Source organism: Anoplophora glabripennis, unplaced genomic scaffold (genome assembly GCF_000390285.2).
Source record: "Anoplophora glabripennis isolate ALB-LARVAE unplaced genomic scaffold, Agla_2.0 scaffold1490, whole genome shotgun sequence".
NCBI lineage: Eukaryota > Metazoa > Arthropoda > Insecta > Coleoptera > Cerambycidae > Anoplophora > Anoplophora glabripennis.
In genome coordinates this window covers 45,523-57,557 of record NW_019417580.1, presented here as the reverse complement: position 1 = coordinate 57,557, position 12,035 = coordinate 45,523, and the positions used below count along the sequence as shown (strand labels likewise).

Below are 12,035 nucleotides of genomic sequence, written 5' to 3'. Positions count from 1 at the left end.
AAGGATTGCACTTAAGAAATAAAAAATAATACTTTAAAAATATTATTTTTTAACTGAAACAAAAAAATTATGAATTTAATTTAAGATAAATAAATTTTAATTTATTAATTTTTGGAAACATGTTAATTTTAAGCAATCATTGCAACCAATTAGTTTTAACGTTTTCAAATGTTTAAATAAAACCATAAGCAGTTTATAATACTTATTTTGGCGTTCCCCTCACGTAAAAAAAATCCTGGCTACGCCCTTGGTTAGAGGTAATCGCTCACTAATCGTAATTTACCCCGACTTAAAAAAAGGTCTATGTTTTGTACAAATTTCTCTTGTTTTGTGGCTGCTGCTTGTTGAAAGTATAATAATTAATTCATACTATTAATAATTTATTAAATATATCAGTTTAAAATATAATATACCTTCTTTAGTATTATTACCACACTTTAACGCATTTAATTTATTTAATCATAATTGACTAAAATTTCTTTGCGACTGTATTGCATTGATGCTAACTTACTATATTCAATCAAAGTTGTTCTCTCAGTGTATAGCGTGCATTTTTGTAATGGTTAAAAATGTTATTAAATTTCATGGGACTTCAGAAATTGACGAAAAAAACGAAACTCATGCCGGTTAATCAACTGTTTCCGAGATAAAAGGGACATCGAAATAAAAAAATGTAATTTTAGCTACATCATTAAAGCCAATAATTGAATTCCTTTCGAAATTAACAAAATGTTTACTGTCACGACCTCCGTTATTACTTACAAATTCCAGTTCGATCTGGACACCAGTGTCGTTCGTTGTACTTCACATTTTTTTATGGAAAACATGATATTCGCGTACTTTTGCATCTGTCAAATTTTTTCTTTAAAAATTAAAATCTCAAAATCTATAACTGCTAGGTACAGGGAATAATTAATAAAGTGACCTTCAAATTTCACGTAGAATCCGAAAATTCAGTAACATATAGGGTGTCCCATTTAAAATAAGAAAGTTAATGTCGACTTCCGGTATAACCGGAAATTCCATAAAGTTCTAAATATTTTAGCTGTGTTGGCCCTACTCCCTTTACAAGTTTGCCAAATTTTCATATTTATCGGATCAGTACTTTCCGAGATATTGATAGTGGCGATTCCTTGTGGGATAAAAATGTGTCGCTTTTTACATTTTCACCAGTTTTAACAGTAGATTACCACCCTAGCGATTATTACTGCTAAAAACATCATCGACATTTTTGTTCGCCATAAAAAAATTACTGCAGCACACATAATTTATTTAGTAAATTAAATTCAGCAGTGCTTATCGTTTAGATCCGACAATCAAGCGCGTCGCGAGATAATCAGTATTGTGGCCGGCCAAATTTATGGGCGAAAAACAGAACAATGCAAAAAATCGCCGCATTGTCGATGAAAGCGGCCAAGCGGCAAACGATCGAACTAGCTGAGTGGTCAGAAAACAAATGAACTTTTAGCTGTATCTGATTCCATAGCTACATCGGATCATCAGTTTCATTAGACTCAAATGAGATCCAATATCGCCGGCTAGTCTCATTGTTTTAAGACCGAGGATTTTAGTAGATTTCTAGATTAATTAGGGGCGTAGACATTGACAAGTTGTCTGAAAAAAAGAGTGCTACACAATACAGATGAACAAGAACGTTGTACATAAAGATGATTTCATTAGAGCTTTTATTAATTCAAACATATTGCTAATATATTGCAATATTAAAGTTCAGTAACGTTACATAATTATTTAATTTAAACAACAGACGCCAGTAACTGTACCCTTAGATCTATACTTTCCCAAAGTGACATCTCCAAGGATAAACCTGTAGCCCAGGAACTGAAACCCGATCGAAAAAGAGCTATTGTCATTAGCTTGGGCATGTCAGGTCTATATTGCTCCACTAGATATGATCATATTTCAGGTACATTTTAATTGGGTTAAATCCGTTCAAGATAAAACAGCAATAAAATAATTGCATATAAATACAGTAATGAAACTATGATCCAATTGCAGAAGTCTTCTGAAAGAAAAGAGAAATAGAAAGGCAAACAAACTTTGTAACATTTTGGTTTGATCTATCTATAGGATTGTATACAAGGTATTTACAAACTTTACAATTTATCATAAAAATTAATGATCCTGAAAGAACAACATGAATAACTTTCAGTAAAGACGCTCAGAATTTCTTGGTGAAGAGAAGATCGAGGATTACCAGAATTATTAGAAAACTTTAAACAGTTGAGTTGCCTGATGAACCTGAAATTGCATTGTACGCGGGAGCGCAAATGGCTCCATCTGTCGTGCTGACTCCCAACTGTACCATTCAAATAGCTATAGTACGAAGAGACCTGCTATATTGCAGGTTCTTGTTGCACGACTGCCACCCACAGAGGACGAAGACAATGTTTTAATTGCCAGTGTTGCGACAAACAACTACTCCGAGGGCTATATGCCCTTACTGACATTGAATTATACTCGCAACACCTAGTGCAACAGCTAAGATCGTTCGTCAGTTAACCCGGGAGTGCAAATCTCCCGCGTACAATGTATTTCTTTGTCGTGACGATACGACGAAAAATAGCTGGATCGTTCGTCGGTTGTCTCACCTATGACTAATAAGTTCGAAAACGGTCTGTGCCTGGTGGGTTTACTGACGAACGATCCTAGGTGTTGCGAGTATAATTCAATGCCAGTAAGGGCATATAGCCCTCGGAGTAGTTATTTCTCATTGTTTCGTCCTCTGTGGGTGGCAATCGTGCAACAAGTACCTGCAATATAGCAGGTCGTTTCCTACTGTAGCCATTTGAATGGCACAGTTGGGAGTCAGCACGACAGATGGAGCCATTTGCGCTCCCGTGTACAATGTATTTCCTTGTCGTGACGATACGACGAAGAACAGCTGGATCGTTCGTCGGTTGTCTCACCTATGACACACTGATGAGGACTAATAAGTCCGAAATCGGTCTTTGCGTGTGCATGGTGGGTTAAGTGACGAACGATCCTAGGTGTTGCGAGTATAATTCAATGCCGGTAGGGACATATAGCCCTCGGAGTAGTTGTTTCTCGCAACACTGGCAATTGAAATTGCATTTCTTAGACTTGGGTACTGTCTGGAAAATCTTGGAGACCACAGCGAAAAACAGAGTGAACGGTTTCACCAAGATATCATGGAAATGGAGATTTCTGTTGAATGCTAAAAGGAAAAACGAGCCAGAAACGCAGAAAATAAAAAGAAATTCATTTCATAGATCGTTTGAAGATAAAAGAGTTCGTTACAAAAGGAAAAAAGAGTAAAAGAAATATCATTACTTATCTGGAAACTATATTCACATCTTCGAGTACTCCCAACTCACTGTGGGCATCAAATGGCTGAAGTTATATGTGTCTTTAGGAAGGAGTTTCCCAGATACTAAGTTTATTTTGCACGTTATAAAAATACTGAAGGATGATAGAATGATTCCGACTTGAGATTCGCTTTCAGTACGTCAAAATACTAAGGTCCTGCAGTAACTTCCATTCTCTTTTTAATTTTTCCAACTGCTGTACCACATTAAGGTGAGACTTTCTATATTTAGGGGTGGTGGTCTTTCAACAAAAAACTGGGGGGGGTGTCACGGAACATTTCTGGTTTCGGTTTCGGATTCAACGCATCAAAATACATACAAATATGGCCTTGCAGTCATGTTCAGTAGGTTTTTACAATTATACCAAATACTAATCCTTCCAAAAGAGAGATTTTCCGTATTTTGTGTATTTAACAACGATTTTTCGTTATTTCAAAAAAATGTCGGGTGAGGAAGCAATTCTGGCCCCGAATTTGGATATAATACGTCAAAATACATAAGGATGCGTAGTAGTCCAATCAAATTGTCGAAAATACCTCATTTCTTTGCCAAAAAATAGTTCAGTAATTGAAAATATATAAAAATTAGAAAAAATTCCGTAGAATTCAAAATGGCGTCGAAAGTTTTCAAAAAAAAATTTTTTCCATTTATAAAAAACTAAACATTATAGAAAAAAATGTTTCTAACAAAAGTTGTAAGAATTTTTAATACAAATTGAATAAGCCCAAACCGGTTTTGATCGATAAATAAATTAATTAGTCATTGCAAAAAAAAACGCTAAAAACGCAATTTTTTCAAATAGCTGTATCTCTTTCAAAAATAAATATTTTTTATGAAACTTGGTGAAAGGATACCTCTTGGTGATCAAAATAAAATGATTTTTTCAATATTGAAAAANCAAATATTGCGCGAGCCTGAAATCGACTTCAAATATCGCAAAAAACGATCGAAAAATAGTTTTTTTTAGTCATAAAACTTTGATTAACTTTTGGATTTCAATTCGTCTCAAAATGTCGAAACTGCCATTCGAAAGTTGACATTTTTTCACGAATTTAAAAAAAAAATTCTGTCCTACGACCAACAATGGCCGAGAAAAATGTATTAATATTAACGGCTGAAATTTACACATGTTATAGTTGAATACTTGTACTTCAATATAAAAAATAATCCGCAACGATTGGTCTCATTTTCTTTCATTAATTCCCCCCAAAAGTTAAAAAAATCCAAACTGACTGGATGGTCTACCTACCTATATTTAGTAAAATTCGCCGAATCCGAAAATGCCAAAAAAATTGTTTGGAGATGATGGAATTTTTGGGGGAGAGATGAGGGAATTTTTTGGGGAATTGAGGATGTGTGGGAGAGAATCCATAAGTTAGATATTTTTCTTTTTAATATTTTCTGATTCAGCGAAAAATTTTACTAGAGATAGGTTGGATGGCCAGTTTGAATTTTTTTAATTTTTGAGGTAAACTGATGTTGTATGGGGGAAAATACGAATGTTTACTCTAACTGTAACACAAGAGAAATTTTTTAAAACTGAACTGATTCCGAATTTTATTTAAAATTTCTGAAATGAATTTGATTAACCTGGAATAGGAATAAAGTGCTAGCAAAAGTGTTATAATACTTTTGTGTAAACCTCCAGCCAAAGAAAAAAATTTAGCAATAACCATAAAGTTAAATCTGGTGGAGCTAACTAATAACTAGGGGATTTAAGTTTTTATGGATGACTTCCTAACCTTATCCCGCTATTATGCCCTAGTTCTGGGATTTAATTTCAGCACTAAAGTTGCCGAGATCAATGTTGACTTATTAGTTTGGGTAATTGGAGAAAATGAGGGTGTAGTATGACGTAATTGCGCACGATCTAAAACTTTAACAACTATCCTCCCTTGATCCCCAATTAAAAGGTTGAGTTATATATAATATGTTCTGGTAGCTCGATATGTTTATGCATAATTAGGTACTGCTAAAAATTTTCATTTTAGTGACAAAAATTTTTGAATTATTACCTTTTTTATTTACTATTTCTTCCGTATTTCTTATATTTTAATATAATAATAATTCGAATTATTAACTTTTTTATTTACTATTTCTTCCGTATTTCTTATATTTTAATATGTACAGCTGTGGACAATAAAGAGTTTCCTATCTAAACAGCGTATAAAGTCGGATTTTATTAATTTCGTTCCTTATATATTTTAATATAATAATAATTCGAATTATTAACTTTTTTATTTACTATTTCTTCCGTATTTCTTATATTTTAATATGTACAGCTGTGGACAATAAAGAGTTTCCTATCTAAACAGCGTATAAAGTCGGATTTTATTAATTTCGTTCCTTACACTTTTTCAGTAAATATCATTAGTTGTCTTGTGTCCCACTGACTGTTCTCTAAGACAATTTGATGTAAGGATATTACACCCCCATAAATTTAATAAATACATGATACTACATGATCAAATCCATCCACTCTTATCTAATAAACATCAAACGATTCGGTAATTGCAATTGCCAAAGCGACAGCGGGAGGATACGGTGATATTCCAAACCGCAACGCTCAAATAGATGCACTCCGCTGATATTACATAGATCACGCCGTTAAGATTGCAGTACTGTTAATAATTACATCTCCGCAACTATTGTTTATCATCGGTTGCCGCAGCTTCCAGTCTGCTGCACGTAAACACAAGGCAAGGAAGTCGGAAATTGCACTGATATGTCTGAACGATGATGTGCACGAAAACGCATCCGATGGATAAAGCAGATTCATGGACAATAGATATAAAAATGTATTCATTCGATTCAGATTCACTATCACTATCATCACTTATGCTAATATCAGTAATAAATTTCTCTATTGTATTCGTAATATCAATGTGTGAATTTTTCAACAGTTTTATCATGTGAAAGAAACACAGCTTCTCCAGCTGCTCACTATTTTGTTTGCTTTGTTAAGAATATGATCTAATACATTAGCAAACATAAATAGAGTAATATAATTGATATCACAATTTGTTTAATTTTATAATAAATCTACACAGAAAAAAATATTGAAAATTTACATTAACCATAATTTATATAGAAATTATAGTTTATGGCACACATTACCGGCAAATTGTATCTAAAGTATTGTATTTAACTACAATTTTGTTGAATATATTCACTTCCATTTTATTAGGATGCACATAATCATATTAAATACTAATAAAATTTTCTAGAAAAACTTCAGTTTGACATATCCATGGCAACACTTCATTTGTTTCTAGTTCAATAAAATTAAAAATCGAGCTCGAAGTACCCAGTCTTCAATAAGTTTCCAAGACAGAAACATTGTTATTTTGGTACCTGAAAAAACAAGTGAACATGAAAAGATCAACAAGTTTGTGAAAATTACCTATCCAGTCATCTGAAACGTGAAACATCAGTCACCACAAGAAATGTCAAATGTCATAAGCAATCAATGTTCATATATTGGCTGAAATCCATAAAAGTTTTTTATCACAACGAATAGTGAACCTAAAGTTTCCACACTATTTTGAACAAGCAAATATTGTGAAATTAATCAAATTGGTAAAATTATAAAGTGTAGTAAAGTAGTAACAGCACAGTGTTCTGCAAGTCACGTACGAGTTTCTAGACGACGATGCAGCGATACATGTGACCAGCATCATCAATCCAGAGTTCGAGCATGAAACCGGCGCAACGACAAAGAGAATTGTGAGTTGTCCAACGATCTATTTGGCTAAATATTAACACATTAAATTTCAAAATTACCGCATACTACGTATAATACATAAAATCAAATTTCATTTTTGAAAAAAATAAAACTTAATAAGTCGACATAAAAAAAATCTCAAGTCATAACATTGCAATTATTGATACAAAAAATGGGGGAATTTAATGTAATTATGTTATTTAGATTAAATATGAAAATTTGTCAATTATAAAGGTACATTCGAAAATAATATCCATATTTGTGAAACTTTAAATTTATCTTTCATTTTAAACTACTTTTAAGTGAAATCAGACAAGAATTAAAGGAAACCAGACCCTGTAGTTCAGTCAGTTCTACACAGTACAAAATTAATTACAACAAATTATATATTAAATTTAAATAAAAAAAAATATTATAAGATGCCCAAATAATAATATTCAAATAATAACAGTCAAATTAAAATTCAAACATTCCCAATCCAAATAAATCAAAACAACAAACACCGATAACAGAGCATAACAATAATGTATAAGTATTTGCATAATAGTTTGAAACAAAAAAGATTTTTCTACAGTAAACATTTCACATGGAACTTACTATAAAATATATAGGCATAGTACGTAATAGTAAGTACCAGCAAAAGTTAACAAAATAATAATTACTAAATCATAAGGGTTAATCGTCTCCGGTGATCGGTCACAGGTGTATATCTACAATAGTCGATGTTTTTAATAGATGCTATTTTTATTGATGATTGCGAAGCATCAACTACTTCACATTTTGGTAATTTCACTACCCGCGTTATTGTACAACATATCTGTCTCTAATCTGGACCTTTGCATCGATCAATTTATTCCATACACATCTAGCACCCCAATGCCTGCCCTGTCGGCCTAACGTGCCTATGAACAATCCAGGTTTTTTGCTAAGGGATGTTAGCCGTGCATTTTATTGTCGTTTGTACGTGTGTGAGTTTGACGCTTGGTCGAGTGTATGGCACATGTTTTTATGGCAGTCAGTAGCATTGCGTATCGTGAGCTTAGAGCGGCACACAGCTCGACCATAGATTTAGCCTATTTCTGATACTACAACCCGTATTGCCGTTTATAATATAGATTGCTATGTATGGTGGTGATATCTTTTAATTATTCAAAAATTTTTTTAGAGTAATTTCTATAAAGAATTGTAAATACTTTCTATTACAACAGGGCAATGTTATTAAATTTTATTGCAATAAAAGTAATATATTTTTGTGGAATTATACTTTATATACATATAATTACAAATGAAAAACAAAATTTTCGTTTGCCACTGAAAACTCGAGCAATTTATTCTAAAATTGAAACTTGTAGATTCCCAAAATCACAAAAATCTTTCATGGAAGGTAGGTTCTGTAATTGTCTGATTTGTTGCAACGAATATCCACCTCTATCTTGAAAAATAAAAGGGATTCTGGCAAGCCAAGGTCATTTTCAAGTTTTTCGTAATGGATTTTGTAACGTGCGACACCTTTACTGACTTTCAGGGCAGATTCGTTTTGTTTAACAACTTATACACTGAATTTATATATTCAATATGTTATGTTTATCTAAATTTTCAAGTACTCAAGCAACTTGCCTTAATATTTTTATGATATCTGGGCCAGTAACGATAACCAAGTACTTAATATAGTAAAATTCTCAAAATTATAATGTAGAAATATAGAACTCTAACAACAGGGATGTGTTACACTAAATATTTGTAAAATGAAAAATATAATTTAGCATATAGCATAAGTTTTATATATAAAAATGCATAATCGCTACAGGATAAAATCCATATGTCAAAATAAAGTTAATAATATAAAATTTTCAATTAAATAGTTTAATAAATGCAAAAATATATACTAGAAAATTAAAATGTATCACATAGTACAATTTTGTAAAGATTTTCACCAGATAGAAGCACTGGTCTAGGGAAATTTAAACAATCATGATTTTGACAGATAGATTTATCNTTTTTTTTTTCAAATTATTTTTGCACTTATGAGTTAAATTTAAAATTATCTCCTTTATACTATATGATATTCTTATTTGATACTTATTTTATATTCAGAGTCTTTGTATTAACAATTTTATGCTATTTTATTGTCTGCTATATTTTAATTAATTTTATTTTTGATCTAATGTTCGGTCAGGTAATATTTCCATTGTGATAATTTTTTTGTGTATTTCCAATTTGTTACAATATATATATATATTGTTATGATATCTGGGCCAATAACGATAACCAAGTACTCAATATAGTAAAATTCTCAAAATTATAATGTAGAAATATAGAACTCTAACAACAGGGATGTGTTACACTAAATATTTGTGAAATGAAAAATATAAATTAGCATATAGCATAAGTTTTATACATAAAAATGCAAAATCGCTACAGGATAAAATCCATGTCAAAATAAAGTTAATAATATAAAATTTTCAATTAAATAATTTAATAAATGCAAGAATATATACTAGAAAATTAAAATGTATCACCTAGTACAATTCTGTAAAGATTTTCACCAGATAGAAGCAATGGTTTAGGGAAATTTAAACAATCATGATTTTGACAGATAGATTTATCGGAGAACAATTTATCGTTGCACTTATAAATAAAAACCTTGTATTTAACTAAGACTATAATTAAAATTCAGCATACCTTTAATCTATATTTATGAGTGGAATCAAAATTAAAGTTCTGTATATGACTCTGAGAGCGATTTTCGAAATGTCAAACNTCCCAAAGCGCCGGAGCATCTGAAACTTCACAAAAAACTAATATGAAAGCGAACATGCTTCTCAATTGATATGGCATATCTCTAGAGCAAGCTTCTCTCAGAGTTCGTTTCCACTCAACGTCATCTGCCAATAAATTTCTGTGCTGGCAGGCTTCTTTAAAGGTGTCGTAAATGACCCCGTTTAGTGTACGTAACTCTTCGTAGGAGATTGCTCCAGGAACATGTAAAAGTAACAAACGTAAGTAATATAATTCCTGATTACGTATACTCACAGAGTACATTCGTGTTACAATTTTGTTAGCACCCCTTTGGCGACGGGTCCACCGTTTAGTTCTACTATTCCATACGTAATGATATGGAATGTCGGTGTACAGATATTGTCGGGCGTCGGGGTCATTCTGATTTAACAGAAACCATGCCGTTAGTTGGGTAATTTCATTATTTTCTAATGCTTGTATTTCGAATCCAGGTTGGAAACGAACCATTTGCCTGGTAGGTAGATGAACGCAAAGCCGATAAACGGTGTGGGTATTTTTATGGGTTTCAAATTGATTGATATGCCAACAGGCCTCCGGAGGAGTCATATACCGTGCGTTCAAGTAGTTTTCTACCTCATTATAATTCGCTTGATTTTCTACGTTAATGCGAACTAATGCCAGATCTACACCTTTAAATAAGTATTTATAAAGGTATTTAACGCATTGGGTAGTAGCGCAAGCCTCTATATTAATATGGCATTTATACTTTAATAGGATATAGGGATTGTAAGGAACTATCCAACGATTGTCTAAAATACAGTTTATGTTATTAGATCGAACTGTTAAAGTTCTGCCGTTGTTTGGTCTTTTATAAGAGACTTGCCCTTTTTCTGATATTGCTGTAAGTTCACTGAATTCTTTAGGATACTTTTTAGAACATTGGACATTCACCATACAAACGGAGTCTGGGTTTAATTCTCCACAAGGGCCGTGTACCATGAAAGAGGTTACTATTTCATATAGTTCTGGTTCTAATTGCGGATGGTATTTCTGCACTAATGAATGCATCAATTCTGCGAGGGTCTGTTAATTTATCTTCGTCTCTTAAGCCGGCCACTCACGTTCCGGTATACCTGTTCAGGTAAACATGACAAGTTAACCTGAACTTGACTTTGTCCATATACGTAGCGGCGTACCTGAAAGCAATTCTCAGTTGGGCTTTCAATCATGTCCGTACAACGCGACTACGACGATACTGTAGCGTTAGTAGGTCTTCTTCTCCTCCTAGGGAAAAAACAAAGAAAATCGCGACAAAAGTGGTGTAAAGAATGGTTATTACAAAGACATGAATACAGTCACGTTAAGTTTCTAGAAGAATTAAACGCAGAGCCTAAAGATTATCGCAATTATTTAAGAATGGATGAAACAACTTACCTAAAGCTATTATCAATAGTTACACCTTTAATTCCGAAGCAGGATACTGTCATGAGAAAAGCTATATCGTCACATGAACGTCTGACAGCAACATTACGATTTCTTGCAACAGGCAGGACATACGAATGCCTCAAATTCTCTACTAGAATATCACCGCAAGCTCTAGGCAAAATCATTCCAGAGACATGTGATGCCATTTATAAAACTTTACGGAAGGATTATCTGAAGGTGTGTATAATAAGACGAACTTTGTTCGGGTAAGTTATTTATTAAGAAATCCTACAATTGTAGGTACTCGTAAATAAAAACATATTTTCAAAATATTTACTTTATATGTCAGTATAAGTGGCAAAATAAGGTGGCTGATCGGGTGCAGGACGCTTGAAATGGTCTCTCACCGAAAGTAACACGTCAGTGGTTAACGCCTCTTGTCCACTTTTCTTTTTAGCAGGTCTTGTTGCTTGTGTGTGTTGTTTGAGAACGTTCTTGCATCCTAGATGTAGAACCATCTGTAGCATTTTCTTCAGAATCGCCTACATTATATTCTGCACCATTATCCTGAAACAATAAATTAATATTAGGTTCTGATTATATTACCATACAAATTTAACCCTTTTCATATACTATCCGTTTTACTTTACTTTGACTCACCTGTACATTTTTTTTCAGTTTCCTGACTCCTTTGACGAATGGAAAGAAATAGCGCGTCTCTTTGAAAAGCAATGGAATTTTCCGCATTGCTTAGGGGCCATTGATGGCAAACACGTTGACATAGTTACACCTGCTGGCTG

General features: G+C 32.8%; 1 protein-coding gene across 1 annotated transcript; it reads right to left on the bottom strand.

Moving 5' to 3' along the window:
• Positions 1–9,755: 9,755 nt before the first annotated feature.
• LOC108910860 lies at positions 9,756–10,878 on the bottom strand. Its single transcript, XM_023456422.1, has 2 exons — positions 10,105–10,878; positions 9,756–9,857 (listed from the first exon to the last, which is right to left on the bottom strand). The coding sequence occupies exons 1-2, from the start codon at positions 10,876–10,878 to the stop codon at positions 9,756–9,758; spliced, it is 876 nt and encodes a 291-aa protein (XP_023312190.1).
• Between the last annotated feature and the right edge of the window lie 1,157 nt (positions 10,879–12,035).